The following is a 15,187-nucleotide window of genomic DNA, read 5'->3' as shown; positions in this document are numbered from 1 at the left end:
AGAAAATAATATCATCTTCTTGAGATCCTAGAACAGATACCTAACACAGGTCAGATGAATTATCCCATGAATCACATTGTGTATGTAATAGGCATTACCACTGCCACAAGGACAGTTGCTTTAGGTGCATGCCTGTCTAAACATGGATGAGATGAATTACTCTTCCAAATAACTTGATGTGAAATTGAAGAAAGCAGGCCAAAAGCTCACTGATCTGCCAGGTGAGATTCAGACCTGATCCTTTGGCCATTGTCTTCTACCTCTGTTTCGGTATTCTAATTTGCATGATATGATGAGTTTTTAGATTAGGTGCTGAGAGATGAAAACCAGGCACAGTATCTGACAGGAAAGGCAATTACCTAGATTGCTAAGAGCTATCAATGCTGTGATTGAACAACTAAAGTTCAAGCTGACCCCCAAGGCATTCATAAAGAAACTCCCAGGAGAGAAAAGGAAACATAAAAGTGAGTATAAATAAAGCTGTCTAAAGACTTCTTAAAAACAGTAGATTTGATGAATTATATAGTTTGGAAGTAACTGATATTATGTGTAATTGTATTCAATAAATGCTTTCTTCTAAATATACTATTAAGAAGAAACTCTTCAAATGGAAAAACTTTTTTGACTCTTTAAGTGACCTGTCTTTAAGGTCAAAAGCATTACCCATCTGAAACAATGCTTCACTAGGCCCAGATCAAAATTAGGTAGAGTGAAATTTTGCTAAGACAGTCAAGTCATTTCTGTCCTACTTCAGCCCGAAACAAAGCTGCTCCTTCATTATTTGTTTACATATCATTAGCCTAATACAAATTTCTAGAGATGATTTCAAATCAAATAAAAGATTTCCTACAGAAGAGTTTGAGAAATTAACAATTCTGCGCCTCCCTCTGACTTTTATCCCTTTTGGCTATTAGTTATATTGTGGGTGTTACTTATTTCTGAATTTCCATTTCAGAAGACAAAGAAGCTTTTCTCCATTCGCTGTTGGATATGCAGAAAAATTACCATTTAAGTTCCATGGGGGTTCATTCTAAGAACAGAAAAGGCCTCTGCTTTTCAGGGTATTTTAGAGAGCTTTTCATGAATACTGTTTTTGATCTTTTGCTTTGTTTATTTTTTTAAATGCATCATATTTTCTTTTACTCCAAAGAAAGGTAAATAATAAATGCTTTATACAGAAATCATTGTGTATTGGTAGGAAGGTGTTGCCTCTCTTATTAACTTCTCTAGAAGTATTACTGTCCACTGTCAGCACTATAAAGGCAGAACTGGCAATGCATGTTAAATTGGCCCAGAACTTGCTCTCATGATTATTTTCCCATTTGCTTTGTCAAATTTTAACCATTTGACAGAGATTTCATATAATGGGTGTCTGCCATTAACTAAAGATTTTGAAACTTCTCAGGCAAAATATTCTGTTTTGTTTTGCTGAGAGAGAGAAAATCTAGAGAAACAAAATATTTGTATCATAACAAAATGGGAATTTCTTCTTTTATAAGTTTGGTTTTGGATTAGTTATTCGGAATTTTGCTGGAAAATAGTTTTTGTTTGTTTGTTCGTTTTTATGGAATTCATACTGGTCCAATGAAAGTCTATCAAATTCTGGCTAAGGTAAAGCCTTGGAAAAATGGTGAACCCTGCATCTCTTGCTAAATTTCTAAAGGATTCTGTCCACACTTACAGAGATGTTCATCTGAATTTGCTTGTTCTGTACCTGCAGCTCAGATACAAGCCACAACTTTCCTCTCTAACTGAGAAAAGGAAATTTATTTTCTCTTTAATTAGAGATGGGAGAAGGCTGTAGGAATTTAGAAGACCAATATTTTTATTGCAAAGCTAAGTGCCAAGAAATGAGAAAGTGCCAGAGCATAAATCCCCTTTAGTAGCCTTTTAGGCTTCCTTGGGGAAGAAATGGGAGGTGGGGGGGAGGTCAGTTCAAATGATAGTGCTGGTTACACCAGTTGCACAGTACCTGCATGCTGTATGTTGGATGGGACCCTTCTTCAGAGTACAGGATGTCCTAGCTCTGGGAATGAATCAACACTAAGGCACGTAGGACACTGCTGTCTTTGGACCACTGCTCTTTATTTGTTAAAAAACTGATAAGTGAAGGTGACGGATGCTAGGGCTCATAAGGGAGAAAAGGGAGTTCTCATGTGAACATTTACCTAGAGAAGTGTTTCTCCATCTATTTCATGGTTTCTTTGTGGTACTGCCCAAACTGAACTTTTCACAAGGGGTCACTAAATGCATGTTCCTTATTATCTGTGTCCTTGACTTCAGACCTGAAGTCTCAAGGAGTCCCAAGGGAGCTGAGTACTTACAGCGGCAGCTGATGTCAATAGCATCTGTGCTCTGACCCTGTTATGAGCTAATCAGAACTAAATATATTGAAAGCCAGATCTCAGATGTTTTGAATTGGACAGCAAGAATGAGTTATTTTTGCCCAGCAACTTTCAGTCAGCGTGACTACATCTACACTGCCTTGTGCTGAGACCACAACTGCTGACTTTCTCCCCACAGAAATGTTCTTAGAAGAGTCTCACTGACAGACCAGAGAATAAGACTACAAGTGTGTTCTAAAGTGTTAACCCCTCATTAGGATACCCACACACACAGCATAGACTATGCGACCTTAGGACCGACTCGGCTTGCGCTACAGCTCCCAGTACTGACTTGAATTCTCGCTGAACTGGTAATCTATCATGCTTGGTCTGTTCCTTCAAGAGTGCAACAGACCAGGGAGAATACACAGCCTGATTTTTAAGACCAGGTCTTACTGTAAAGCTGCCACAACCCACAGGGCTACTACTAGGATCACAAAGACATGTCATTTGCTTCACTCACTTTGGAAGGGCTTTGAAGCACCTATAAACATGTCTTATGAATTCAGAAGCATGCATCTGTTCAAGGGACTAAAAGCAAAGCTGGGAGCAGTGCTCAAAGAGTATAATGGCTAGGTGAGTATGTTCAGCATACACCAAATTCTGAAAGTCATTTGAAAGAAAACATAGTAATGCCCATTTCCAGATAGCTCTATCAGTGGAGGACTTGAGGAAGAAGAGTGGGGCACAGAGAGCTTTTTACTTCAATGTAGAGAACATGCAAGTTTTTGAGGACAAATGGACAAAGGTTCTGCCCTTTTTACCATAGTGATCTTATGACAAAGCCATCATCCCACATTTCATACATTTCTGTTGGACTAAAGTCCAGCTCTAACTCAAACCCAAATTCTAGCCTCTGCTTTGGCCCTTTCATTATGCAGTCCATCAGCCAGCATAGTGTTTCCTAAGCTATTCAAATGCATATTCCTCTGCTTAGCTCTGTGTTAATTCTGTCTCTGACAGTAGCAAAATGCATATATACATATAAAAATATGTAAAAACTCCTTGATGTTCCATGAACTATTAGAAAGTAAGAGGTTAACCCTCTTCTACCAAGGAAGATGTTGAGAGGTGAGAAAACTAAACATGAAGTTGAAAAAGGAACATTTGCAATACTTACTTTTCATTGTATCCCTTTCCAGCACCAGTCCACAATTTAGGCTTGTCATTTTCCTGAAACAGGCACAGTTTCCTACGTACCAAATTGACTGCTCAGTCCTACCAACAACCTTCTTTCATGCCTAACCATTTCTGTCATCCTCTGAGTTGCATGTAGGCAAAAAGAAAAGTAGTATTTGAATGTTTAGACATTTGGAACCTGAGGCTAGATTTAGATTTAGAAAGAGGTTTCCTTCAGCAGTACTAAGGTCTGGTCTGGTAGACCCTGTACTGATTTGGGGACTGGTGCTTGCAAAGGGCTACCTAAATACCTTCACATAAGAATGCATGGAAGTAAATTCATAGTATCAGCTTTAAAGTACATTCTAAGGATTTCAGTTAGGCAGTGGACAAGTCTGCTTATGCACTACACACAACTGTAAAGAGTGCCAGGCACAGGGGATATATGAATTATGGATGTTAAGATGAGTTCTTAAGTACTCCAGTGCTAAAATATGTCTGTGTTCAGAATTACTCAGACGACACACTTGCTTAAATAAAAATCTGATTGTAAATAATGTAACCAAAGGATATAACGTCACCACTATTCTTCCATGAAGGATGAACAATGCATACTAAGATCCAGTTGAATGAATCAAGACAAGCAAAAAATGTGTTATTGGAGGGGTGGAGGCATTTCATCTGCCCTTTCAGTTTATTATGTACTTGACTGACATCCCTCTTGCCAAACTTAAAATATGAAAAGCAAAATAAGAATTAATTAGGGAATTAAGTTTAATAAAATGTATGGATCATGTTACCATTTGTAATTGGGCATTGATCCTGAAGCCACTTCCGTCTGACCTGATAAACAAATCCCCTAGAAACAACTCTACAAGAAGAAAAACTAGTTCCCTATAACTGCATTCAGTAAGGAGGCTTTAAAAGAGAAAACACTGTCTCTGCTCCTAAGCCTAATATGCAGTTAATCAAGCACTTGTTGGAAATTTGACTTAATTGCACACAAAAAGGACGTGACATTCTAGAAGCTGGTAAATCTTCACCTAGCTAGCTTGGTAAGTTTAATCATATACACTAATTTTTCTGCATGTGTGGGGGATATTTCTGAATTTTTTACACTGTATTTTCTTTACAAATATTTTGCTGCTGAGACATTTAAGAACAATTTCTTGAGTTTCTACTTTAAAATTATTATTTTTCATTACCTTTTATCTTTGGTATTTTTTGTTTTATTTTTTTAAGTTTAATATGAAACTTCCATGAAAATATGTCTTTAATCTTTTCTATTTCTACAACAGAATTCTACATAAATATCTGGAAATTCCATATCTGTCTATAAAATTCTGCAATCTCCTTTCCTTATTATATCTAGATGTAATTGCACTTCACAAAATAGAAGTCTTAAAAGATCACTTAGCAATAAGGTGTTCACAGCAATGGTATGCAATTGTATCTTTACTAAAAATTGGAATATAGTAATTGTTACTCATTATTGTAAAATTATATATTGATATATATTGAATGTGATTTTATGTCCATTTTAATGAGCATATGCATTAATTAACCTTTATTTATTAAAGGAGAATGAGCAGATGCTAATGTATTTGTGGCTATTCACTACACTTGTGAATGAAGCCATTTCCATCATAAATATATGCTTTTGCTTCCTGTAAGCATTTGAATGACTGTCTTCTACTGGCTGAAGAGTTTGTAAATAACAGTATTTTGAACTGGCAAACCTGATGAAAGCATTTGTTTCTCGTCATTTGACAAATCCATTTTAGAGGACTACAAAGTCACTCAAAATTAATATTCAACATGTGATAATAGCTCAAGAAAAAAGCCAACGTATGTGTGAATAAAATCATTCAAATAAATTAATAAATAATAGTGCCCAACCAAGCCAGCAATCATGAACAGCTTTTAAGATTCCTCTTAGCAAAAGAAGCAGATGAATTAAAGAAGCTGAAGAGGTTTAATAATCATCAGTTATAATTTGAAATGTCAGTCCAGTTTTAGAGAGACTAGTCATCAAAATACCTTAAAATAGAGATCCATGAGTCATAGAACATATTTACTCATCAATCAAAAGATAATTTTATTTGATAAATTGTTTTTTTCATTAGTTTATTACATATACATAATGTTTACTACAAAATACTTTTCCTGAAGAAAATAAAAGAATGATTGGACTCACCTTACATAAATGATAAATTGTATTTGCTTAATCTTTCAGCAAGTAATTAGTATTTGTATGTAAACTGTTTAGCAACCAGTAGGAGTCTTGAGAGCTAGCGACTTCATTTTTATCCTGTGTACAGCAGTGCTACAGCCTCATTTAGGGGGAGTAGCAACAGGAAATTAGGTGGCTGCAGCACCAGATGAGCACAGTTCCTAAATACACAGCTAGTCTTTACAATTTAATTAGTTCTGCTGACTGATGCTGACACTGCTTGCACACTCACAGTTCACTGAAATACTGTTCTGGAGCTGTTGAAACCTGCATTTAAGCAGGATTCGAATTGCAGGCAATAGTTTCTGTATTCATGCACATACCTACGTTATCTTGTTTAGACTTTTTCAATTTATGTATTCTCTCATTAAAAAAGAAAAAAAAAAAAACATACAGCAAGTTTCTAAAAACCTTTTCTGATCATTTTTGCTTGGTGCACACAGCTATAAATCCTCATGCTACAAATAAAGATGCAACAACAAAGTTCTGATTATTCTCCAGACTTGGTCAAAGGAACCTGCATCAATATGGAATTTCTAAAGAGTGAAAATGAGCTTCATAAAGAAAATATTGTTTTGTGTAGAAGCAGCAGTCTAGAAGATGTCTTCAGTCTCTGTGAAACACAACCAGTATCGGCTTGTATGGACACCACCATGCCTACAAGTGACTTCACTCGAAGACATGGGTATACTGAGTCTTCTTCTCTTTTCCTGAAGCTTCCCACAGAGGAGTGCACTGGAAGTCATCATGCACCTTTCCAGTTTGACCGGCATGCTCTGGCCAGAATTTCCACCTCTCCAACTTTAAGGCGTCTACGGATGGCCTCTGCCTCACAAGCACCAACATTTCAGGACTCCACTAATACAACTCAACTAGTGAATCAAAAGGAATACACCAGCTCTCTCCACCACATTTGTAAAAGTCCACCCCGGTGCATTAAATCTTCCTCACTGTCTTTGCCTTCTTGCGTCCATGCAAAATTACTGTCTTCCAAAGCAAAGTCGGAGACAACCATAGCAGATCCAGAGTCTGCCAGCTCTGGATTAAAGTTACCAAGGCAAAAAGATCCTCTAAGAAATGGCAGTCCCAATGAGATGCTCCAAAATTCTTGGCAAGCCAACTCTGTTACGCTGCCTAGGAGACTCCCCCACCCCAGCTGTATGCCACAGGAGGCTATCCAGGTAAGAGGAATGGTATGATGTGACCTCCTTTGCAGTCTTAGATATTTGGTGTTGAGCCATTATGGCCTAATTCTTAGCCTGAGCTGCCACCCAGCCCATATTCCATTTCTATAACAGACCAACTTCTACACTCACCAGTAAGGGAGAATTTTCTTTCCAAATCAAAAAGAGAGCACAGTTCCAGCTATTAGTGACCACACTGGCCTAGTCTACTGCTAGTGGCATGGCCACTCCTTCCTACCTCTGTCCATTCACCCTGGTGGGCCAGTGTAACTGCTGTGGGGCTATGAAAAAATAAGACTAAGTAACTTATCCAGGACAGGCTTGAGTTTCAGAAGGTTATATTCTTTCCAGAGTCCTACAGCAGGGTTCTCCATAAGCCATGGCAGCTCTGTATTCTGTTTTACTAAATAGCATTAGTTACCCCAGCACAACCGAGAATTAAGTCACTCAACACAATTGAGCTCAATTTGAGGTTTGCTACTACTAAAGCAAACCTTAAGGTTTAAGAAAGGTCCCATTCCCTTTCTTTGTGTCCTCTTATCCAGTTCTGCCATTCATTGCCCCCTTCCATTTATATGCAGCCAAATGTGCAATCTTTTCTGAAAAAAGAAACGCCGGTGTAGCGAGTACCAGAATCAGTAAACAAAAAGAAGCAAAAGAGTAGCTAGCCCTCTTCCTTTCCTTGTCAGCTTTTCCTGTTCAGCTTTCCCCCATAACAGACCCTAAGGAGAAAAGGAAAGGTGCTACACAAGTCAGCTTTGCTGCCAGATTCACCGTCAAGGGCCTTGCACCCCTTGCACAAGAAGCTATATTGAGACAAATGCTTGACTCCATCCTCATGCAAAGCACAGACAGGTTGCAATGAACATGGATGGTGTCAAATAGGTATATGTCTCTTTAATACCTAGTCAGTGTTGTTCTACAAACCAAAGGTACTTTCTCCCCATCAAATATATAAAACATTTTGGATATCAAATGAGTTCTGCTCCTTTATCCACAACAATGGAAATAATTAGCCAGTGTCTAGGTGTATGTAGTATATTTTTCTTAACGAATCAGTACTTTTTTTTTCCACAACATTAGATTACTTGCTTGCTTTCTGACAAAGTAATGAGGATATCTTACTTTTTTCTTTTTTTTTTTTTTTTTTTTCAGAAGAGTGGACTGCCTATACAAAGGTATGCATATATTTGTTTCATCTCATTTTAAGCTTCACTTCTGTATATTTTGATTAATCAACTTCACTAAGACAATCTGAACAGTGAGGCATGTATGCATAATTCTACTTTAATTTATAGATTTACTTTGTGACATGCCTGTCACCAGCGTGTTATACTAAACTTTTTAGTGAGATTTTCTTTTGAAAGTCGCCCTCCCTCTGACATATTTCACACAATATTTCAGCTGGATCATCAGAGAGCTCTGCACTAGGAACTAACTGCCAAAAGGTCTGGCTGTTTGGATTAGTAGGGTCAAATTTCAGCCTGAAGAATGTGAAACATCTCATAATCTTGAGTGGCATTCTTCAAAACTTTGTGGGAGGGAAAAAGGAGCAAAGAAGCTAGCAGAACAGCTCAATATTGTTCTCAGATGCAAGGAAAGCAGCTCTAGGACTGCTGCTGATCATTAATCCTACAAAATACCTCTCCCACTGATGGTGCATTGTTCACCTTACTGCATGATTCCCTCACAGATTTCAGGTGAGGCATGCAGGTGAGTCAGGTACATTAAAAACACTGATGAGCAAGGCTTGGAGAAGACAGAAGGAGCCTCACAACAAACAGCAGTACATTGGTTTTGTGACTCTACTGTAATGTGTTTCACTTCTTAAGGCAGCAGATATCATTATTTGAGCTGTATCTCCTCTTCTTCCCCATAGTTACACATTCTTGAGGTACAAGCTCTTTTATTACTAGCAGTTTGCCAACAGGTTTGTGTATCAAGTCTGTTTGTGTTTTGGACTGAGGGGTGAAGAGGGCTGGTACAGTCCGTGAATCAACATGCAACACAGTTCCCTAGACAAAGTTTAACAAATGTGTGCATGCACCTGAAATAACACGTTCATTGTAGAAAAGGCTTCCTAGATTTTCTGAATTATTGCAATTTTCAAACCACTCTTTAGCCTTTTGAATTTACAGTAGAAAAGGGGAAAAGGGGATGGGTGGCAGGGAGGGGTGAGAGATCTTTTTGTCTAATTATGAAAACAGTTTATCTGTGCCTATTATAGGAACAGCCTGCGCTGACCCCATGCAAAACTATAAAGCATTCGGATGGTTCACTGATAGGGTGAAGATTTGCATGATTAATAGCAAATCAGGTGAAAATTTGAAGAATACCAACTTTAAATGGCTAAAAACAGGAGAATATGAAACATTTAGTGCACACACCTTCTCTTGGTGCCATTTGCCTGGCAGGTTCAGAGGGAATCCAGTACATACCAGCATGCCAGCTAGGATATTGCCTCTGGGCTTTCATCCAGACATTCAAAGAAAAAAATCAAGAAATAACACAGGGAACATTTCAAGCTTTATTCCTTGGCTACCAGCAGGAAAGAGAAAAAATAGGTTTAGGTGATGTACTAAAACTTCTATTTGTTGTTCTGACCAATGTTTGAATGTGCAGAAACGTAAAATAATAATCCCTATTTTCTGCTTTTAACTTTTTTTGTCAAGTTGAATTTGATCCACAGTCTGGGCAAGGACTGTATGCAGCTCCTCCCTTACCCAAACCATTAGTCTAACTTCTTAACAGCTAATCCCTTATTATCACAGCCAGAGAGAAGTGCTGAAGTGTCAGATTATTCCCTCGGTCTAGAAGAACTTTGGGACAGATGGCGACCCTCCTCCGACACTGCCTCACATATCATCCAGGGTAAAAACATGCTGCTGCCCCTCAGTTTTAATGAACATCTCTTCTCCTCACTCTCAGGTTGTACTTGTAAAAGCCTTTCTTTAAGCAGCAGTGCTCATTTTAAGCAGCCTTCCCTCACACAGCTCTAAGTAATGGCAGTACATCTCTGTTAACATAGCAACATGCTGAACTGATGCTGATTAAAAATAATCAGCCAAAATAAACAAACCGAAGAACCAGAGGGGCAGCAGAGAGAGAGGTGCATGTGGTGGAGACAGGGTGAGAAGCTAAAGTCAACACTGCAGTAGAAGGTAATGTTGATTTAAAAAGTCTTAAATTTACTCTGAGCTCGTTTTCTCTTTACCCTGTTCAGTATATCAGCGACTGGGTGCAAAACTGGATCAATTTCCTACAGACATACTGCTAAGGAAGAGTCTTCTCAGTACCTACAGGTCATTTTCAGTGAGTTGAGACAGCTGGGCTCAGCCATCTTGAAGTACTCCTCTTCCTCTTTCAATGTCTCATATACCCATAAAGTGTCCTGCAAACACTTTAAAGCAGGGAGTCCAAATACCCCTCCTGAGCCATTTGGTTAACAGTGTCATCGACTGACAACTGCCTCAGTACCATGGTCACCCTAAAATACTTCGATGTGGTATTCACTTATGTATGGAGATTTATATAAATGTCTTTTCTCTGGGACATTTAAAGGTCTTGGTAGGCTAAGATTATGAACATACTGGGACACACACCTCTAAAAAGCAGTCATCTGAAACTCTCCATGCCCTAGGAACAACTATACCCAGGGTATTTATTTTTCCAGACAATGAGCTGCTTCAGCATATTTAACTATTTTCCATATCTTTGTAACATGAACCCATAACATTATCTTGTTTCACAAAACAAGTAGATTTAAAGGAGGAATTATTGCAAAGATGATATCTCCTCTTGCGATCAAATTCATCCCTAAAGTACAAGCATTCCTACCAATCAAGCACCACAGCACCCTGCCCTTAGTAAGAAAATCAAACACAAGCTATTGAAAAAAGGCAAAACTACAGGGTCAGCAGGCAAGAAAAGATGGTAAAACTGACCCAAACACTGATAAATTGTATCACGCAGCACTTACGTATTTTCATTTCTCCAGTGAAAATCAACAAAAGCACTTAATATACCTAATATATCTACAGGCACCAGGCCAGATGATCACAGATACCTGTATCTGTACCTTAATCTGTGAAGGGTGAGTACATAATTTAGGCATGTAAATCATTAATCTCACCAGACATGTCAGAATGCAAGGGTATGTTGTAGATACACATCCAAGTGACCTTAGCATGCTCCCACACATCACAGGCTTGCATTCCTACATGAAGAGCTTGTTTAGATGTGTCTCTGAAGTTCAAGACCTTTTTTATCTAGGGAAATAACAAGATTTAACTCCGTTACAATGAAACTGTGCTTCCCATTATTCATCTACATAAGTGGTCAACCTCCAAAATATATTATGAAATTGCAGTAGGCAAGATACTTTAAAGATCAGTAATACACTGGATTCACAATAAAATTTTGCCAAGTTGAAATAAGTCTCCTGAATTTCCCAGTACAGGAGTGACAACTTTTGGGATTATCTTTGTATTATATTGCACCATCCAGTTTATATAGTAATCCAGTTGACCAAGAGATTACATAGTGGAATCACAAGTGGTTTCAGAAGTATCTTAATACAACTGTTTCCAAAACATAGAATTGCAGTAGATAGTACTCAGAACACCTTATCAGGAAGCAGTCTCCACTGCACTGGTGCAGGCTTGCAGACAACCAAGAAACAGACCCTATCCATAAAAGCTCTTAAACCATGGGCTATGTTTAATTTCATGGGGAAACTCATAGAAGATTCACTGCAAATTCCTCAATATAAATAAAAAAGATGTTATGTTCCCCATTCAGAAGGACTATCAGAAAATGAAAAGCTTTTAGAGAAGCCATAGATTACACATTGTAAACTCCTCAACTCTTAGTTTTCAAGCCCTAAAATGCTGTTTCAAGTGCTAAAGTCCCAGACCTGGCCCTCCTGACAGCCTGCAGCTGTCAGTTATTAGGAGTAGACCTTTCCTTTACAATGTACAATTTAGCTGGTTTATCTAAGGCAATTGCAAACAGTGTCACCATCAGATAATTTAAAAACAAACAAACAAACAAACAAACAAACAAACAAACAAAAACACCAATCTCCCTTTCCTACTATGCAAATAAAATAGCAGTTCTCTACCTTAGAACCCACGTGCCAAATGATAAATTTTTAAGTGGCTATTTGTGCACTTGGGGGTGGGGGGGTAGAGGGGAAAGGAGAAGGAAAGGAGAGGAGGAAAAAATTTTTAAAAAGAAAGAAAAAAATGCCTGCAAGGTTTCACATCAACTGTTGGCAAAGCGCTCAAAGGGCCAAATGTTCCCAGTAAGACAGCTGCCTAGGCAAAGAATATAAAGGAAAGATACTTAACTAACCAAAATTACTACACACAATAAATGGAGACTAAAAAAAGATCATTTTTCTATGTGCACACACACTTCACACCTCCTTCCTCAGCTACTTTGTTACCAACCCTTTGAAATCATATGTGGTCTGCTTGCATCAGTCAATGGTAGACAGTAGAATAGCAGCTGCAGACGCCAGTCGTTCTGCAACCATATGCTAACACCATTAATTAGGTATGGGCGTGAATTATTAGCAAAATTCAATAAAGTACTCAATATGCATCAATAATTTCTGTATTTGAATTTAAGCAGCCTCTGGCACAAACACACCATTGGATACAAAATGCCTGTGTCATTTCACTTGATGGATGTACATCCCAGACAATGCCCTCCATTAGTAACAACAATAGTTGGAGTTACTTGTTTCAGATCAGCAGGGCTGCTAAATCACATTATATTCAAAATACAACATATCTGAATTAGCAGAAAAATCTTTAAAGATTTAGAAGGAGAATGACACAAACTAGCTAAAAGGTTAAATATAATAAAACAACAACAACAAACACTAAACTGTAAGACTCTACTGTCTTTTCCTGATGTCTCCTGAGTCAAAAAGTCAAAAGTACTGGCACGTGTCAGTAGAAGCATAGTATGTAACTGCTCCTTTGGACTCCAATGCCAAAAACATCCTGAAATGTTTTTTGCTTGATCTTCGAAGAACGCAGAAATTTCTTATATTTAAATTCTCTGAGTACTCCTCTTCTGAGGCAGGTCGTGACTATGAACACCACAATCTCAGCAGCACTGTGTAGTTGTAAAGATAGTGGGATATCTGCTGTTGATCACTGAAGTTTTCTTCTCATTTTTTCCTATAATACCTTATGCCATAGCCACTGTGATTTAGATTTTAGCTCATTTCCTCCTACATCAGGAAGTAGCACTTCAGGAATTTCCTCTGCAACCACAAGAGGAGAGAGTTGACACGTGTTGCTGTTGCCTCTTGCAGATCAGCCGAGCGCCGGCGTAGCTCTGTGGTAGTGAGTTTGCCAGGACTCGAGGTATTCCCTGGAGACCTCCTGGTGTCAGACAGTGCCTTGGACTACCTGCCCCACGCAGCCCTGCTGCTAAACGCAGGTCAGATACAGGGTGGGGTTTGCTCATCTGAGCCCTGTAAAAGCTGCAACAGGCGTGTGTGTGCGCGTGGGAAGTGGGGGGGGGGGGGGGGGGGGATCGGTGCAGCAATGACACACAAAACAACAGAGCCGCAATGGGGGATTCTGTTAAGCAAAACCAAAGCACCTACAGTGCTCATAAAAATGTCTTATTTATTTTTTTTTTCTGCATTTTATTGTTGAATGCAAAATGTAAGAGAAAGTTGAGGGAGGCAGGACATATTACATCCCTCCTCCACAGGAGCAACCAGTGGCCAGGTCAGGATTTCCATCTGCAAGCAGTCGAATTACAAATATATCATAAAATCATTAAGGTTGTAAAAGACCTCCAAGATCATCTGGTCCAACCATCCCCCTATTACCAATGTCACCCACTAAACCATGTCCCTAAGCACCATGTCCAACCTTTCCTTGAACACCCCCAGGGACGGTGACTCCACCACCTCCCTTGGCAACCCATCCCAATGCCTGACTGCTCTCTCTGAGAAGAAATGACTCCTCATTTCCAAGCTGAACCTCCCCTGGCACAACTTGAGACCATTCCCTCTAGTCCTATCACTAGAGTTACCCGTGAGAAGAGGCCAAACCCCAGCTCCCCACAACTTCCTTTCAGGTAGTTGTAGAGAGCAATAAAGTCTCCCCTGAGCCTCCTCTTCTCCAGACTAACCAACCCCAGTTCCCTCAGCCGCTCCTCACAGTACTTGTGTTCCAGGCCTTCACCAGCTTCGTAGCCCTTCTCTGGGCACATTCTAGGACATTGATGTTTGAGCAGAGGAAAGAGAGAGCCCCATGCTACCTTTTCAATTAGTGCTCTAATCACAAAGGTAGCAAACCCAACTCATCGCTACATGTTGTTCATGAAAACTTCCAACACAGAAGTATTGACCTGAGAGCAGTTTCTACAAATCTCTCTTGTGGAATATGGTATAGTGCACAGGTGATTGCCAAAGACTATAATATGCTGGTGACCAGAGATCAAAATTTTCCATAAATGAATAGGGTTATAACCATCAGTTTCTCAGAAACAAATAACCTGGCCATCCCCGGAAACAATGGCCAAGGTCTTCAAAATTCAAAAGAAGGTTTCAACTGCAATTCCAAGTGACATATAGGCCTGAAGGTAGGTACCATAAATTCAGAAAATCCTTCCATATTTCTTGCTGTACAATCTTAGCCATCTCTAGCCTCCCACCAGTGCATTCCTACATCTGTATTCCCAGCCTTCCCTGGGCCTTTCTGAGGACCATGAGTTACAGCCTGCACCACTGTGCTAGCCCCATGACAGCTCCGAGGCTTGGGGAATTTAGGACTGCTTATACATGGATGCTTTACAGCTGTGATCCCATGGACACTACTTTCCACAAAGATATTCCTACTGCTGCAGAGACTACTCTGTACAGACAATGATACTTTTACAGTGTAGCAAATTTAAAAGATTCATACAAAGTACCATAAGTACCTGCATAATTCCAAGACACCACTAATGAGAAGATGTAGGCTAATTCTTCTTTCAGAACAACGGATATCTTTAAGAATTGGCCTGAGGTATGATGCATTTCCCCATGTTAAAAATTGTCAGTCACAAACTGATCATCTGCAGAAAGCAGGAAAGTTCAGCATCAACCAGACACCATCCCAACAGCCTTAATAACTTTTAAGTCTGGTGCACAAACTGATGAAACAAAAATACTAAATTTGAGCCAAGTAAAGTATGGTATATCAGTCTTCATTAAGGGGAAAAACCATAAATAACAGTTTTATTTTTAGCTA

At 39.0% G+C, this 15,187-nt stretch overlaps 1 protein-coding gene across 1 annotated transcript in view; it reads left to right on the top strand.

The window, feature by feature from the left end:
* The first annotated feature begins 6,206 nt into the window (after nucleotides 1-6,206).
* Nucleotides 6,207-15,187, top strand: part of PLEKHG7 (pleckstrin homology and RhoGEF domain containing G7) — a 30,192-nt gene continuing 21,211 nt past the window's right edge. Inside the window, exons 1-3 of the mRNA XM_032207718.1 lie at nucleotides 6,207-6,917; nucleotides 8,614-8,633; nucleotides 13,252-13,379. Of these exons, the coding sequence (XP_032063609.1) occupies nucleotides 6,207-6,917; nucleotides 8,614-8,633; nucleotides 13,252-13,379 (859 nt within the window). The remainder of the gene's footprint in view (nucleotides 6,918-8,613; nucleotides 8,634-13,251; nucleotides 13,380-15,187) is intronic.

The sequence above is a fragment of the Aythya fuligula genome, chromosome 1 (genome assembly GCF_009819795.1).
Source record: "Aythya fuligula isolate bAytFul2 chromosome 1, bAytFul2.pri, whole genome shotgun sequence".
Lineage (NCBI taxonomy): Eukaryota > Metazoa > Chordata > Aves > Anseriformes > Anatidae > Aythya > Aythya fuligula.
Note: the sequence above shows the minus strand (reverse complement) of the source record. Positions and strands in the feature narration are given on the sequence as shown.